Here is an 18,552-nt window from a genome sequence, read left to right on the forward strand (position 1 = left end):
GTTTGATTAATAATTGCTCGCAACAGCTATATAATATTAATTTTCTCACTTTTCATACTATAATTTATATGCCGAACGGGCCTGAATATTTATTTATGAGCTGTCATGAAGATATATTTATTATAGATACGAAATACGAATTAGCTTGTATATGATGATTGAGGATCGACATTCTAACACATAGAAAACTATGTAAACAAAAGAGATATATTTATTTATTATTATGATTATTATTACAAGCATGTGTATTGTTATATGTTTTTATACTTCTACTTTATGTTATAAAATTATGTCTATGTTCTACAAATCATTGGCTACTCTTGAAGTTATTCAACAAATGTATATCGTGATAGATGAATCTATATTATTTATTTTTATATTTTTATGGAACCTAATAATAATTTAGAACAACTTACAATAAGGAATTTTACTCATTTAAAAGCTGTGAAGTTGGATAACTTACATTTCCACCACCCATTTGGTGTATTGGTTACGTCACAGAATCTGACCAATAACGAATTAGTATGTAAATTTGGCGAGATTAATTTCTAAGAAGAAACTCAGGTGGAAATGAGAAGAAGGAGACTCGTGGCCATTTTTCGGAAATCACCAGTGGGATACAGACCTGGTCCACAGACTTGATTGTTTAAAAGCTTTAATTCCTGTTTTAATGTAATTCAATCTTTGTCTTTTCTGTTTTAAAAGTTGTTCCGAAGTTCCTATGGTAATATGTGACATTAATTTTTGCGATTTCATTTAAATAAACCCTAAAATTATAATAGTGAGGTCTGTTCGATGTTTTTCGCCACGCGTGAAGGATCCAGCCGGAACGATATAGGCTATTCTACGGCCGAGTATACTTCGAATACAAAAACGGAAACAAAAGTCTATGTAAGTTATTCGAACATATAAAAGGGGATCCCCGCTAATCAACAAAAATTATACAGCGTATAAATTCGTCGATTTGGGAAAAGTCATGACTATACCGGGTGCTTCAAAAAAATGTATACACACTTTGAACTTTCATAGGAAATTTATTTACCGTTCTACAAAGTTAAATTTCAGGAAAATAGAAAGCTGAAAGTCAAATGTAAATGAAACATAAATAACAAATGTTAATACTGTTCAAATTGGTGACCTGCAGCATCAATACAATTCTGAGTACAAGTCACCACTGATTCTGTACATCCTATCAATTTGGGAAAAGTCATGACTATAGTCTAGATTTAAGGGTATAAAGTTATCATAAATGATTTTTATTGCGAGTAAATTTTAATATTCACGCTGTACTTAGCCGAAAGGTCTATTTCCTTAGGCGAAACCCCACCCTGGAAATATTTTTATCTATTCATTTATTCTATTTTTGAATTATAATTTTGTATTAGCCTACTTGGCCTATTTAATTTTGTATGTTTTATGACCCTTTCCAAGGGCTATCACCCATCTCATTTTAATCAATCAGAAACTATTGAATTTTAATACAGTATCTATCATTTGAAGATTCAAATTTGCTATCATTTAATATTCACTCCTAATCAGTTGGAAATTATATTTTGTAAAATCTGTTCATCTATCTATTCAATCTTTTGCTTTCTGAGAATATTTTCCAGAATATATATATATTACCTTTTCACTGCTCTGAATTTATTTCATTACACCTCCAAGTTCGTTCTTTCTCGACTGACACATATCGATCGTGCAGGACAGGACCTGTTTTGCAGTAGTCAGATATTATCGAGTGTCCTACTTATCATTAGAACATTATTTCTTCTGGTGGTAGATGGTAGTCGATATTCATATCAAATAATAAAACATTTTATTGGAGATATCCTCCCAAATCAAATAAAAATCGACTGCCATCAACCTACCGCATCGAGGTGTATTGGATCCAGCATTCACAACCAGTTAACGCCACAAGGAGAGGTAAAAGGTTGCATAGACAACATCAGAATTAAACTCGGTACTCGAAGTATTCACTATTTTGGTTCGGCATTTTGCAATCATATAACCTATAGTATTTATCAGAGACCTGGTTCTCATGGATTTGCTATTTTGTCTGTTGTCTTGTGCGGTCTAATATCTCTTCCAACTGTAACACAGGTACTAGAACCTAAGTATAGTGGTTATTATTTGGAGAAGGAACTCACTCAGAAACTTATATCTCTGTCTGATCCTAGCGACAGCATTGATCATAGTAGGCATATTCAATGTGGACTGCATTTTATTACTGAATTAGATTCAATTTTAACCCACTACATTCCCACCTACAGCGCTAATTTGGAAATTTACAGTCCCTACTTCGGCTACCTTTGTAGACCGCCAACCTATCAATTTGGCAAATTACTTTTTCAAACCAATTTTATCATACACTGTTCACTCTGCCTGGACCCTCTGAACTCAGTGACGTCCATGCCCCAACAAAACGAATGTCAGTCAACCTAACCTACAACCACGAAGTACAGATTCATAACCTCAAATTTTCCAACTGTTTATTTGGTTTTTTAATTCAATAACTCTAGTTATTGTTTTACTTTTAGTGCACATTCATGCCCCTCCACGGAGCAATACGTGACACATGCCGTCACAACGTGGGGAATAAACACTGAGAAACAGGACTCATAGTTCATGATTATAATTTTGGTTTTTTGTTTGATGACTCCAAGTTTATAATTATCCATTTTTGTGACCCCTCCATGGAGCTAGACCGTGACAAAGGGTTTGACTTTTAATTCATGACCATGTGAATCTAATCACTACCTCCGTAAACAAAGTCATAGAATTTGAACAATTTATGTTCATTTGCTCTTCATAAATCTGAGAAAAGCAAAAAAATGCTGGAAAAGCGCTAATTTTGGGTGTATTTTTGACGTTATTGCAAATTCCTTCTAACACAACATTATTACACCCTAGCTGAGCTTCTGTACTAAATTTGAACATTTTCTTTTCATTTGTTCTCGATAAAGCTGAGAAAACGCTAAAAAACGCTGGTAAAACGCAGATTTTGGGCGTATCTTTGGAAATTTTTCCAAATCCGTTCTTAGTGCGCCTCTAAAGGGTCAACTGAACATACCTACTAAATTTGAACGTTTTTGGTTGGTAGATATTTAGTTCTGCGAGTGAGTGAGTCAGTGAGTCAGTCAGTCAGTGAGTGCCATTTCGCTTTTATATAGAAGATAACCGTGCCTACCTATTTTGATTCTTTCTAAAAGAAGAAAGCAGTTATACTAAAAAATCAACCACTCCTACCTTTCGATCAGAAATTCACGTAGGAATAGTGAGTGATTATGTATGTCGAATAATAGTTATTTATCAAATCATTATTCATTGAAATACTTTTTTCAAATGACATGATGAACATGAAATATCCATGAGCAACATTTTTAACCAACAAAGTGATGTCACTCCAATACAGTTTCAAAGTCATCCCACCGGAATGGAATCAAAATGATACGAGACTTTATTTCGAAGAAAATTCAAATCTGTTTCCAATTCCAATTCAAACATGAGATACTCTAACAAATTCACAGAGCTCAATCTTTGGGCTTTCCTAGAAGAGCCTGTATCATTATTTTCTATTACTTTATTCCTATTCAGTAAAAAATTAATACTATTGTATTATATCATGTAAATTTTTGAACATGACAATGGAAATTATCTCAATATTGATACTCATTTATTCATTATGAATATCATCATGAAAACTCCGAGTAATAATATTCTCATCATAATACATTGAAATCTGTTAATGAATTTTCCAATTCTACTGGATCGCTGATCCTGTTGTATTGTTGAACTACAAGCAGACTTTACTTAAGAGCACTAGAATTATCATCAATAGCCTACCTTGTGAAGGGAATCGTTGTCACACTTTGTCAATCTTGTCACTGGATTAAATGTCAGAGTCTCTCATGAAACATTTTAGTTTTCCAAATTTGTGGAGAAAATTACCTCCAATAAAATTTTTTTCAATTATGATGAAAACCCATTCGGTTATAATAATTGAAGTTGGCTTCAAAAGTGAAGTTGGTTTCAAAATTGAAGTTGAACTTTGCCTATTCCATAGTTTTTTGGTAATAAAAGAGTTACAAATAATTAAGAACATGGAAATATAGAATCTATTGACCAAAATTCGCGCCAAACTGGCCAGGCGTGTGTGTATGTGTGCGCGCGTTTAGCGGCACTCACCTGTGCGAACACACGTGCAGCTGTTTGGGGGGCTATAGGGGGGCTCGTGGGGGGCTTGGGGGCCGCGTCTCCCTGGTGACGGCGGGGGGCGCAGGCGCGTACCGCCCCCGGGGGCCTGCGCATAGGGGCGGCGCCTCTCAGAGACGACGCATCGCGCCAACAATCCGCCACTCGTCGTCTCACGTTCATCGGACTTGGTGCTGCGTATTTTGCGTTGTCGCTGTCGTCGGGAAATCAGCACAGTACTCTGTTATCCATAGTCAGGGTCTCCTCCGCCAACCGCGATTCACCCGCGAACACACACAGATCATTGTTATCACAATTCTGGGCAGCACTGCCCCAAAGCGAACACATCTCACATCCCCAGCTCCACTGGGTCATCCCCAGCTGAACACTCTCTACTTCTTCGGGTAGCTTAGCTTACTGCTCAGCTACCCTAACCCTTAATTAGTCTTTCATTGTTAGGCTGTGAGGACTCTTTAAAGAGCTCGGGGACTACCCCTCTCTTACAAGACACAAAATATACATGGACATTGCTGTTAGAGCAAACTTTCTATAGATTTGGGAAGTAGATAGATGCAAAGATCGTCTGCCGCAAGTGTAGGCTGATCGATTGACTTCACTGTAGCAGCAAACCTCAATCAGCGGCGCCTACTAGGTCACCTGACAACCTTTGCCGGCATACTAGCGTGGGAAACAGCGCTTTTATGATTGGTCACAGATTCAGGTAAAGAAAGACTGGGTTTTGAATGCCGTACTAAGCATCGCATAGATTTCGGAATCAGTATCGTACGCTAGCTGTTACGTGATTGGCTAATGTTTGATACTTGAAATAGTTAACACACATACACAGACATAACAGACACAATCGGGTGATGAACTGAACTTTGTCAAGGTCACTGTGTTGTAGTCAAGGTCACGTCCCTGTCATTGCTGCACTTGAATATTCCTAGAACACAACAGCCTCTAGAGATCAATTCCTGAGCCTGATTTCCATCCGAGCTTTGCTTCCCACCAAAAGCGACTGCTTCATCAATTAGTGCATTTTCTCGCTCGTTCTTCCGTAAACCGACCTCATGTATGACGACCACTCGTTGCGTAAGAACAAAACATGCTCTCTGATGCTTGCTTTGATGTCGATTGATCTTTGTGTTGATTGATGGATGGATGTTGATTGATATCGGCGACCACTTCAATACAATCCAACATGAACCAGGATCTAAATGTTTTTTGATGTTCGATGTTGTTTGATTTCTACTTGGTGTCCTATCATTTATTTAATATCAATATTATTATTTTATCCCCTCTCATGTTTCACAATTCAATTCCTTCCATGAATTTTATGAATGTTTGATGTTTATCATTTCAAATCCATTGATGTTGTATCACCTTCTTCCTATCGATGTTTGATGTTTTACCATTGCTATTGATGTTAGATGTTTTATGATTTTTATATTGTGAATGTTCGATGTTTTTTCATTTCCATTTTATCAGAGTTTGATTGATGTGTTATGATTTCTATTATATCGATGTTTATAATTTGAAAGTTATTGTTGTATGATGCTTCATAATATTCAAATTATATCAATGTTTATCATTTGACCATTATTGATGTATGACGCTTTATCAGTTGAATTGAATCGATGTTTATAATTTCTACATTATCGATGTTTAATGTCTTCCCAGTTCTTTAAATTGTTCGATTTTTTATAGTTTCAGTAGAATTCGATGTTTGATGTTATTCCTTTCACATTTTGAATGTTGGTGTTTTTTATTTCAATTATTGATGTTTTCAGTTGCATTATTGATGTTATTAAGTTTAATTTTCGATGTTGAATGTTTTTAATTTAATACTATCCTACTATTCTCTCTATTACTTGATGTTAAATGTTGTGATAATTGAATGCTTTATTATTTCTTCATATCTCATGGAATGTAAATGTGTTTGCAGATTGATATAGTTGGTGTTCTGGTGTGTATCGGTGTTTAACTGTCAATGTAATTATGCTGTAAGTATGTTGCCTAGATGTAAGGATTTATCATGTGTTTAAATAAGTGAAAATCATATCGTGAAGGTAATTTTATATTTATCATCTTAATCTCACGATTAAAATATGATACGTTGTTGGATTTTGTTAAGTAAAGAAAAATTGATGTAGGCGATTCCATGGATAAAAAGTTAACATAGGCCTTCTGACTACTCAAGAAAAATAGCAGTTCCAGTTTAATCTAAAAATAGCTAGAATTGGAAATAGCTAGTTTCAGATTCAGAACAACTCATGAGATAATCCTTCATAAAAGAACAGTGAAGCGTATAATGAGTGAGAAATAATGTTGATAGATAATTTGAAGATTAACCAACCAGAGATTTTGTTATTGGATCATATGAATAATATTAATATGGAGGGAAGATATTCCAATTCTCTATCACAAATTGAATGACATAGCCTCCTCTGTGTAGCACGATACTCAGCTCATTTAAATCCAGATCAGAATCAGATAGGAAATAATAGTTTTCGGATCTTGTTAATCATGTATAATGTCCTCAATGAAAGAGACTATCCCCTTTAAGGTGGTACACATGCTTTACTACTTGTCCGCCATTTGCAATGAACTTTTGTTGTTCTCCAAAGAGATTAAGGTTAGCACCGGTTAGATTTCATTGTTTTTGATGTCGGTTCCAATGTTTGATTCAGTAGCAGAAAAGTAGTAGAAAAGTTGTTGTTTACTATCGGAAATGTTGCTCTTAAAGTGTCTATCCCGTGTCGTAATTCTCAAAATGGAGTCGATCAATGCTTGGCTCGGGTGACGTCACAACGCAAGATGGAACTCGAACTGTTCCACCTGACATCCGAGTTCACACTTGTCCTCTAATCACATGCCACTATGTCAAAATACACGTAAGTCAAGTGTTACAATCATCTGTCATTGTTTTGTCAGTGTGCCGTGCTCTCACGTGCTTCGGAGGTGTTAAAGTCGGTCTTTGGGTCCCTCCTCGAAAATCAATATGGTGGAAACTTGAATGGCGCCAACGCCGTCTATTGGTTAAAGCCAAGTTACGTTTCGGTGTTCAGGTGTTAACCTATAAACCAAACTTTTACTCTAGTTTGTCACTTTCAGAGACCTAATCAAATATAAAACAGGATTTTACCACTTTTGTTAACCTGTGTTCCTTGATTTAGTCCAAGTTGAGTGTCCTCTCTCAAGGCCGTAATGGCGGCTGCTTATTGGGATACGAATTTGACCTCATTCTCAGTTCAAACTCATTTTTACTATGCCACTTACTTTGAAAGTTCAATGAAATGTACATGAATGATCAATTGAATAAATGATTCAAGAAAATCTCAGTGTTATGAATATCAACCGTCATCATGTCATTTTATGTTCACGTTCTTGTGTTAAATTCTGAGTTCTAGTCCATTCTCACTCTATGATACTATTCAAAAGTGATCTTCAATGGAAATTTATTTGTTGTGCCTAACGTATTAGATCAATAATATTATAAATCCGTTTATATAGTTGATCATTGATTAGATGAGTTTCTTCATTCCCTCCTAAAACCTAATCCATGTTTACTATCCAATCCATTTAAAACGAAATTCATGAAAAGAATATCGCATTGCATCATGAAAAGGAATGATATTTTTAGGCTTCCTTTGTACTAGCTTTGATTGAAACAATTACTAGCCTTCATTGATTTCGATAATTCACAACGGTACTAAAAATATTATTGTGTGAAAATGATTGAAAAACTGTCATAAGTTCATGATATACGGATTGTAAAGTGTGATGTTATAGACCTTATTCATTAATTCAATTATAGAATAATTCTAGCCCATTCATGATGATTGCAAATTTCAGTCCTTGAATCCTGAATTTATTAAAATTCTTAGTCGTATTTACAGTTCAGTAGGTCATTCATATGATTGTTTATTGAAGAGAACTATAACTCTTATCTATTGTAAGATGTCATTTTTTCAATCAAGGCACTCGAATCAAATGAAAAAAGCATATTTGTGTTAATCAATGATCATACCCAACACATTTCTTCATCTTGTTTTTAATTAGTTCATTTCGGTTTTGTAATTCTCTTCATGAAGGAAGTGTCAAGTAAGAATAGATTTTACTCTGAGATATGAATGAAGATTCTCATGATGATCCATTCTTGTTCATCCGATCATGAAAATCCTGATCTTCCATTGCTTGAAATTTGCATACTCCTATTTGAATAATTCTACAAAAAATAGAATCAACAATGCAATTCGAAAGTTCTGGAACTCATTAAACTCTTGTATTAATTTTATTTTTATTATCACGTATTCTGTAGAATATATTTTTCCTTATAAAGTCGAATAAATTTGACTCGTAATGAAAATCACCAATAGTTTTTGCTGAAAAATGAGGAATAACTAAATGAGGAAAACATAAAACTAAAAAGGATAGGCCTATACGAGAGTTTCAAAATGAATCACTTATCTATCCTATCATTATCGTGCATTGGAGTTTGAACAGAAAATCATAAATAATCATGCACCATTTTCATGTGTTTTGAAAAACGAACTGCCTACTCTCTCTTAAAAAATTCTGATTATCATAATACTGTATCTGCTATGCTGCAAGTATCAGAACCTGAACAGCTTATGCTTTCGGAATCCTAATGAACTAATCAATATCAAATGATCGAATTAATCAATGTTGAATGAATCAAATGCGAATGAATGGCCACTAATGAAAGGGGACGACTAGTGTTAGTTTCAAAGGGTATTTAGTGAGGACATTGCCCAGCATCCCATTTGCAGGCAAGATGAATTTAGTATTTTATGTGGCTCTCGTCACTCAATAGGCTTTAATCTGCACATGAGAGAGGCTTTGAGCCAGATTAAAAGTGTTCATCAGTGTATGATGCTTTGGTGAGTCCGATGTATATAGTCATACAATATAGGTAGACCTAGATGGCATGCTTTTTTAGTCTTTTCCCTGTTCCAATTTAATACGAGGCACCAATTACACGTCATCAGTGCTAGCGTGGAGCCCTCTGATTAATTTCCATGCGCAGGATTGGCTAATCGTTGAAGATTTTAAAATGCGTGGTCCCCTCACTAATTGGTTAGCTCTGAATTTGTTGTGGAATAGTGGTACAACCACAGTTGCTGCCACTCCATGCTAGTTAGCTATTGGCTACATTGTGCATGTTTTTATTGAGTTATTAAAATAATCATCACGATGTTGGGAGGAAAAAATAGGTGGGCTACACTTCGTTCAGAAATCTATTAGATGAACAGAAGCCAGGCATTAGTCTTTAATATGTGGCTCAATTATAAGCAGGGAATAGTAGTAGTATAATCATAGAATCATGATTTTTTGGAAAATCACCACAAAATCATTTTATTGGTTATTCTATGTTATCAGGTTCATTGTAGAGCTCTGTGAATGCTATGTTGAACATGATTGTGATGATCATATTGAAAAAAAGATACAATACAGTAGAGTTTGATTGTGAGCCAATCCCTTTCTCATAGACTTCTTGATGCATCAAAAACCCAAAAATTTCACAAAAACTGATTATTGTATTAATATTCTTAATAATTTTTGATAGTGAAGATTCTAAATTTTTGGGAGTTTTTCTACCTGCAATCTGATTCCAGTAATTTGAGATAGCAAAATATAGCTACAGTGAATTTTAACAGATGGATTGAAATACTGTAGTTGGAAAAAATCTACATTCCAAACAAGAAGAGTTTTGATGAACCGAATTCACTCGTTCCAAGTTTGTACTGCAATATTGAAATCTGAATGTCAAGTTTCACACTTTCGAGATATAGGAACCAGGTTCGATAAATTATTTCAAGATAGAGGAAATGTAAGAGATCATTATAATCATCTTCTTCCAATTTTTCCATCTCAAGATAATGCAAGAAGTGAGTTAAGACCTACGGGAAAGTCATTTTATAATTTCTGAATAGAGTGAGATATATGGAGTAAAGAGTCTATTTATTGGAGAATGGTAAATGTAGTTGGAATTCCAATTTCTGGATGATAAGAGCTTCATTTCCAATAATGCAGAAGTTTTACTTGAAAATAAGAGCGATGAGGACTCTTGAATTCCAACAGATAAAACTTAAGAGGTCAATTCCAAATTGAGGTTTAGAGCAGTTTTGGGCGAATGCCTGTTTTTTACCTGAATTATATATATATATATATAATATATATATATATATATTATATATATATATATATATATAAATAAATAATCCTGAGGAAGGGTGTCGAATAACACTGAAAATGGTTTCATATTTTCAATCATACTCTTTCACTTGTTCCTTGTTAATGATAGAATCAAATTTATTGATCGTTGATATTCAATTGTAAAAGCAGAAGTTACTGTGATAACTTCAAGTTTGTTATTGGAAACAAATAATACAATGATGTAGATTGGATAGACAAGTCTGTATTATTGAATTCGACACTTTGATCCAGAGAGAATCAACTAATAGGAACTATTAATTTCGCTGTTTGCCGAAGTTCAACCCCAACAAGCAACCAGAAACAGAGAACTACCGTAGTAGTTGATGAGAGTGGAGTAGTTGAGTTGGAATACATTCTGAGTGACAGTTTAAACAAACTTATAACAGTTCCAATCATTTACATAAACATAACTTAATCGAGTGATTTCTAGTGGCTTCTGTCAAGACAAAGTTTCAGTGGCCGAGCACTCTGAATAAACAAATTCACCACTTGTGATTGTACGTAGTTGAGCAACGTTCAATATGATTAGTTATGGGATGGGTGACCGTAGGGTATCACTTCACTGAATGTTCCTTGACAATCTCTATTCATCTCTCAGGCCTTCTGTTCTATGATTGGCGAAAGGTTATAATCGATTAGTAACTATAATATTGTCATAGGGGTTAGAATAGAATAGAATAGAATAAATTTTATTTCACTTGCTCAAAATGCAATACAATATGAATATATAGTACATAGTATATATTTATGCATTATACAATATTATTACAAAGCATTTAAGAATGAATAAATAAAAAGTATATAATACATAACTAGCATATTACCTATTTGTTTATAAATAATAAACTGTAAATTTTAAAATTTGAAGGGAATTTTGTATGATGACCAAATGAACATAAAATATATCTCCTCGAAAATACAAATATATTATAATTATTGACATTGTACAACCAAAAAATAATGCATAATATGAATATTGATGCAAGTGGAATAAATACTAGCTTGCAAAGTGAGCAAGCTAATCCAGTTTTCTAATCTAGTTTTCTAGTTTTCTAGGTTTCTAATCTAGGATGAATCGGGAACCCTGCATTCATAATTTGTGTTAGAGTCCAGTCAAATGGTCCCCGAAAGCCCCGAAAGAATTTTTTCGACGGTTCTATATGTATTTTGGGGCGCTGAATTCGAATCCGGCATTTTTTCACACGCCAGAGGGCGGCTTCACCCTCAAACCCCCAAAAACCCCAAAAATTTCGATTTATAGACGATTTATGGTAGCAAATAGAGGAGAAAATTCTCTACAACCTTGATTACTTCTTAGATTTTCCATCTGAAGTATTTTCGATTCTTTATCTAAAGTATTTCATAAGATACGCCACTTTTAATATGAGATACTGTCAAAATGATTAATGTATCACAAACTTTTCGCATATTCAAAGTTGCGTATCTTGTAAATTACTCCAGATAAAGAATCGAAAAAGTTGCCAAGGTTGTAGAGAATGTTCTCCTCTTTTCGATACCATGAATCGTTTTTCTGATTCTAATATCGTTCAAAAGTTACAACCGATTGAAAAAATCATTATTTTCATTTTCTAATTTTTCTATGATTTCACTGTTATTCGAGAGTCTCTAAAACGAGTAAGATACATGATAGGAGCTTGCGATTGGTATCAAATGAAAGAGAATTACATGCTCTATGAACTACGTTGCCTCAAATCCATCTTGCATGACTGTCTATTATCGGAAAACTGAGGAAAATATCGCTAATTTCTTGATTTTTTGAAACAAACGTATCTTACTTCATAATTATATTTTTACAAAGGTCATTCACCTCAGAGAGGTGAGATCAGGAAGAGGAGATTCTGTTCCTCAAATCAAGACCAAGTTTTTTTATCATTCCGAGCTACCGAGATACACAGTTTTAAATATAGAAATTGGGCATTTTTCTGTGTATTTAAATATGGGCTAAAATACACTAAAAGAGAATTTTTTTTCTCATCAAATTTGAGTTATGATACAATGAGTTTGGACCGCCTTGACGAACTGAGAAGAATGAGCTGTAGAACAAGGAGATCTGACCATTCTGTCAAAAGTTATAAGTGTTTAAAGTTTTGATCTTTGATGTATCCTTATGGGTGACCTCCCACCCGGAAATAATGGAATTCAGTGTATCTAACGGGTGATTCTCATAGAAAATATAACCCTCATCTGATGATCTCAGCCGAAATAAGGTTTTTTTTGGAAGGCCTTGAAAGGGTATTATAATGAAAAATTTGTATTTTTATTGATTGATTTGTTTTCTATTTTTGGGTGTGTCCCCCCCCTCTAATAAATTTGAAAATCCCCAAGTAATCCTGTTCAGAATTAATTGCTCTTTTACGTGATGTGTGGCTTTTCATCATTACTAGTGAAATATCCAAGTTGTATAGAGTGAAAGTGGTGAGTTTGCATAATTTTGAAAAACCCTTGAAAAATACCCCTTTTTTGAAAATTCGTAGCTCCGGAACAAAAAACTGTAAGAGTCCTGCGCGACCACTCAATTTATTGGAAATTCTATTTTCTTCAATTTTGTCGAAAATGATTTTTCTTGAGAAACTCAAGGTTTTCGAGATTGAATGAGAAATAAGAATAAAAGTCTGAAATTTTGAGTGTTTTTGGGGTGAAGCCGCCCTCTGGCGTGTCAGCAAATGCCGGATTCGAATTTAGCGCCCCAAAATACATATAGAACCGTCGAGAAAAATTCTTTCGGGGCTGTTTTCTGAAAAACGACGATTTGACTGGACTATTATTCTAGTTGAAATGTACGAGAATATAAACATGAGAGCATATGAGATTAGCATATCGATTATTTATTTATTCGTTACATTTAACAGTACGCACATCAAATACATGATTGGAAAAGGATCAACAGGCATAGTCCAAAACTGCTCCCTTTCTGAATTGTGATAGTAGTAAGGCAATGTCTAAAAGGTATGTTATGTTATTAAATAGAAGTTATCACTAATTAACGAATGAACTTAATCAAGCTTATTATTTTGATCAATATCCAATCATGTGATACTTGAAGACTTTTGTGGAACAATTTGTTGTCTTTTGATCTAGAAATCCGAATTATTGATGAAATATTGCCGGCTAGATAGCCGAGTTAGAAGGCGTTGCACCCTTCAGTCTGCTATAGTGCTACCTGGTCACGGATTTGAATCCGGCCGAATCCCATCGAATAGGCATAAAGGTTTGATCATCTCATAATTCACCCTCGCACCTCTCATCATTACACGCACTCCCCTCGCTCTACTCACGCACAAGCAAAACGCTTATGTGGGCATCATCCGCAATAGAAATAGAAAAAGTTGAGAATGTAAACCTTTGTTGTGACCGGTTATCTCATCAAAGGGTTATCTGTCATCTATACCCACTACTTTATCCCGTCTCCTATACTTTGAAGATACATCAAGCCCGATAGATTATTTATTTCTGTTGAACAGCTACTTCATACATCATAATTATAGTTCCTCATCGAGAAAATAAAAGTTATATTTGAGGTTTTCACGAAAACATGAGTGAAAAAATGTACGGATACCTCCACGAATGGCCTACTCCTGAACTGGAAATTATACATTTAATATCCATGAGAAATACTCACTGAAATGAAAGATAAGAAGTAGGAAGTGATTACGTGGAAGAGTCGTAGCTTTGTTGCCTGGAAACGTTGAATAGTGATGATGATTGAAGAAAGAGGGGATGAAGGAGCTGGAGAGAGTTGAAATGAGATAGCAAATGACGAATGATGAGAGAGGAAAGAAGGACAGCCCATTATATGAAGTGGCTGCTTTCTAGATGATTAATGTACACCCACAACTAAGTCTGTAAACATCATCTTTCACGTGGATTGTGTGTTTGTGTGTGTGAACAGAGAGGATGACTTTGGTGCAGGAGTTGTCTCTATCTTTGAAACTTTGAGGGTACTAGAGATTGTACTTGCCGAACTTGGATGGTCGGGTACTTAATTGTGAGGACACTCATATTTTTCAATGCCAAATCTCGAATGTCCGTTTTTCACTTACAAATATGGAAACATCTGGATAGAAATAACTTGCTACACAGTATGCAGAGTCCAAAAAGTAACTTATAATCAACTTTAAAGTACAATTTTTCAGTATGCAAGCAGCGTTTTCCAGTATAACATCTGGAATATTTGAAAGCTCCATAAAGCAGGTTATTGTTATGAATTTGGTTGAGCTGATAGGGATTTTGTATGAACATTATCAAATTTATCAAATGAATCATCAATGAAAATGATAAATAAATAAGGGTGTGGCTAAATAAATTATGTTAAAATAATTAAAAATAAATTATGAAATGATGGTGTGGCTGTAGTAGTAGTAGTAGCCCGGGAAAGATATTTTCCTCAAGCCACTCCCGTGTTTTGGATGAACACGTTAATTCATTGGCACCAGCTGCCTGGAAAGCAGTCGTTGAGTCATGGCAGAGGCATTGAAATTGATCAGGTGCGACCTGAAAACTCTGACACCAGACCTGAGCCAGCCACGTCACTCATCATTATTATTATATGAAAATTTCCTGCACAAACCAACGTCACACGCCTCAAAGTATTTGAATGGTGTATGAGCAACAAGTAGATACGACTCAATCTTATAATTTGAGAAATAAGTATTGCTAGAATTTGAACGAAGTATATAGGCTCACAGTGATATTCCCAATTTTCATCAATACGATCAACGTTTTTTTATCGAAAAGCTCGTTTGTGAGAGCACGTCTAATAATCAATTTTATTGGAAAGAAAGTATAACTTTCCATTTATGAGGTGGAAGAACTATTCAAATATTTCTCAGACAAAACTGCAACTTCATACGTTATCAGAGTACGATAATTTCTCATTCAAGAATCTTCATAATTGTATAATATTAGGAGAATTTTGCATTCAAAATATTTTCATATACAATTTTATGACACCTTGCTCATTGATAACAGTAGTTATTAATGTTACTTTGATAACTTTCTAACGATACAAGTGCTTATAAAAATTCAGCTTATCCCCTCACGTGAACCATGCATCTCTCAACATCACTGCTTTTGCCAGGTAACTAGCCACTAGCCAGTCCAATCAAAAAATTATTTCCCGGTGTAAAAAATTAGCTCCTGGAACAATGTGCTCATAAACAGCAATAGCAATAGGACATAGATGTCAGCCATAAATTATACGACCAATAACAGTTGAATCGTTAACTAATATGACATTGGATCTGTCCAGCACGAAGCTAGCTAATCAATACACTTAGGCCAAAGGGCCTTTTGCCATAAACCGGCCTTCCATATGGGTACTACTATAGTAGTATTATACTCTTATAGTTATATAGCTGCCATCTTTCTCAGTACCTTGTAATATAGATAGAGAGAGGCATGTTATGCCCTATATATTTGGATATTTATTGGTAGCTGGTAGGTTAATGTTGAGAAGGTGGGTTTTTGATGTGTATATGACAAATTGTAGATGGAGTTGGATGGTGATAGGAGGTTGAGAAGGGGAGTTGATATTTGGGTGAGGGAAGGAAGGAGTTTGAGGAATATTTTCCTGGGGGATGTGATAAGGTTGTGCATGGTCTTGTGGAGGAGATCACATGATCGTTGTGGAGGGAACAGAGGGGCGCGTTCATCCATGCAAGAAATTGGCAGTACCCCCCCCTTTCCAATTTGAATAAGTGACACAACGGCCAGAAGGCTCAGACCATCACCCTTCCCCTTCTACGACCCACTGTCCGCCTCTCCACCTTTGGAATGTCCACCCGGGAGCCCGGGTGATTGCTACGGCACTCTGACTTCAATTTGGAAAACGAATTTCCTCCTCTGCTGATGTCCTCCACTTTCACTCTCTCTCACAGTTTTTGCCGTTTTCCCTCTCTGTCTTCCTTCCTCTTATGACCGTTGTCTGCCGTATGTGGCAGCAGCTTGGCTTCACTGGCTAATGTCCTTTGCGGTCCTATCAAACGTCCGTGGTCTCCTCAACCGATTCTGCCCCACTGCAACTCCCTTGACATTTCAATCTTTGATCTTTTCCAATCGGTTCCTATACGATAGTACATTCTGTTAATGGCAATAGTACATTCTGTTTGCTTCTTCCAAATCGTTGAACTTTTGCCAATGTCAATTGGCATTCTAGTACAACATGTTAGTATTGCAATAGAACCATATTTTGATCGTGCATTTATATTTGGATTTGTCAGGTGGATGATTTATGTCAGTAATGCGATAAACTCAAATGCCAGACTACTATTTAGTCTTGTACTGGAACTATCCTTCGATCATGTAATAATATTCAGATAGGGCCTACATCGAGTAAATGAAATCGATTGCTCTTGAGAGCAGGCTATGATGTAACGAAAAAAATATGTTCTCATGAGAATATCGTGATAAGATGCGTACAGACTAATGAGCCATGACCACGTGCATCCGCTTTAGTTTTTTCCAATTCTAATAAAATCAACAATGGTATTGCAAGGATGCATGGCAGTAGAAATACTTTCTGGATCAGCTATCCAATTTCTAATAAATTATAACTCTTGATGGAAGAAAAATTCCAAATCTCTTCCTGATTCAAAATTTCCATTCGAGTAGAAATGCCAAAAATAATTTGCTCTGTAAACGGTTTCTTATGAATTAATTGAATAGAGGCCATTCATAAATCTAATTACTTTTCAATGTAATCTACTGGCAAATGATCCTTGTGAAATAAATGAAGCACTTTTCATAATGCTCTCACCAACCCTGTGTGAGAAAATCACTAAATACTTACTCGTCATGAATATTGAATAATCATCCAAGAATTAGATATAATCATTGTAAAAGCTTCAATCCAAGACTTCTTCAAGACCCCCTCCGTTCACAAAATATCATTTATATTGGAAAGATCATCATTGAATAGTGATTCACCAATCAATTCAATTAATCAATATTTGGAAATCAAAACAATGGCGAGTTTCTACGCATGATCACTTTAGAACAAAATATATATAGTGTTATTTCATACGTTCTGATATGTTGGAGCATAAAAATAAACCTTCACTTGGAGAAATAATGTTTAGGATAGAACATCACTCGTTGTGTTCACGGAGAAAGTGATGGACTATTCTCGACCAAACGCACACCTGGAAACTCGAACGTCAATCAGAAGCCTCCAAGGCCCACTTGCAGTAACATGCTCTTTCATCCGCGTTCTACTCTAATCCACTTTTGCACCTGAAAAACCGGGGTATTATTTCTAGAGCAAAACATGCTTGGCCTAACAACATTCACCCCCGAACAGGTTCAATCCTTTAAATGCGCTTAATGTTCGATTCCTCCGGCGCGGAAAAAGCATTAGCAAAGAACCATTGTTGTTGGCAAAAAAATCGCGTTAACCCTTGAAAAAAGTGCGAGCGTAATATGCAAATAGGTTGTTGGTGTATTTTTCTGAGCTGACTGGTTGCTTGTTTGATGAAAAACACTGTTGTTCGATGATGGAGTGGCGAGAACCTCGGGCCCAGTCTTCAATTCACTACAATCCTATATTATATTGTTGTTCCGTGGATTTTGATGGCAGTAATCGGTTTAAGTCTGCGTGCATTCCGATTGTTCTGTTATTATTAGTTCCCATTTTGTAATTGGCCGATGGGTGTGCGGTGTGCCGTTTTGTTCGCCTCATCTGCCCCATTATCGGGCATCGAATCCTCTCTTTGCAATATTTATCCTCGCGTCCGGTTTTCCATCATCGTATTGTTGTTTCATCTGGTAACCAGGTACATGCGGCCGGTATGAGTATTTTCAAGCATTCGTAGTCCGTTAATCCCTGCAGCGGTTCCACTTCATTTGTTGTAGTGTAAAATCGGTAATCCGCATTAGTTACGATTTTTGTTTTCAGATATAAAATTATAAAATATTATCCATTATGCATTTTCCGGTAAACGAGATTCCATTATGATGGATAACCAATAATATGGAGCTCCAATATTGTACAGGAATGTATAATAGAAATTATTATCAATTCTATCGAACTGGAAGAGATTTTCTCACATGCTTCGAAACCAATTTAAATTATGGAAAATTATCTTGAATGAAGAAAATAAGGAA

The 18,552-nt window shown here is 35.3% G+C and overlaps 1 protein-coding gene across 34 annotated transcripts in view; it reads left to right on the forward strand.

The window, feature by feature from the left end:
• The first annotated feature begins 4,369 nt into the window (after positions 1-4,369).
• The window catches only part of LOC111046754 (CUGBP Elav-like family member 4), a 433,104-nt gene continuing 418,921 nt past the window's right edge, over positions 4,370-18,552 (forward strand). For 29 of the 34 annotated variants that reach the window (XM_039434497.1, XM_039434478.1, XM_039434476.1 and 26 more), the window contains exon 1: positions 4,370-5,283. In XM_039434497.1, the coding sequence (XP_039290431.1) occupies positions 5,262-5,283 (22 nt within the window). In that variant the 5' untranslated portion in view covers positions 4,370-5,261. The remainder of the gene's footprint in view (positions 5,284-18,552) is intronic. The other 5 variants (XM_039434495.1, XM_039434483.1, XM_039434485.1 and 2 more) reach the window with 2 other exon arrangements.

Source organism: Nilaparvata lugens, chromosome 8 (genome assembly GCF_014356525.2).
Source record: "Nilaparvata lugens isolate BPH chromosome 8, ASM1435652v1, whole genome shotgun sequence".
Lineage (NCBI taxonomy): Eukaryota > Metazoa > Arthropoda > Insecta > Hemiptera > Delphacidae > Nilaparvata > Nilaparvata lugens.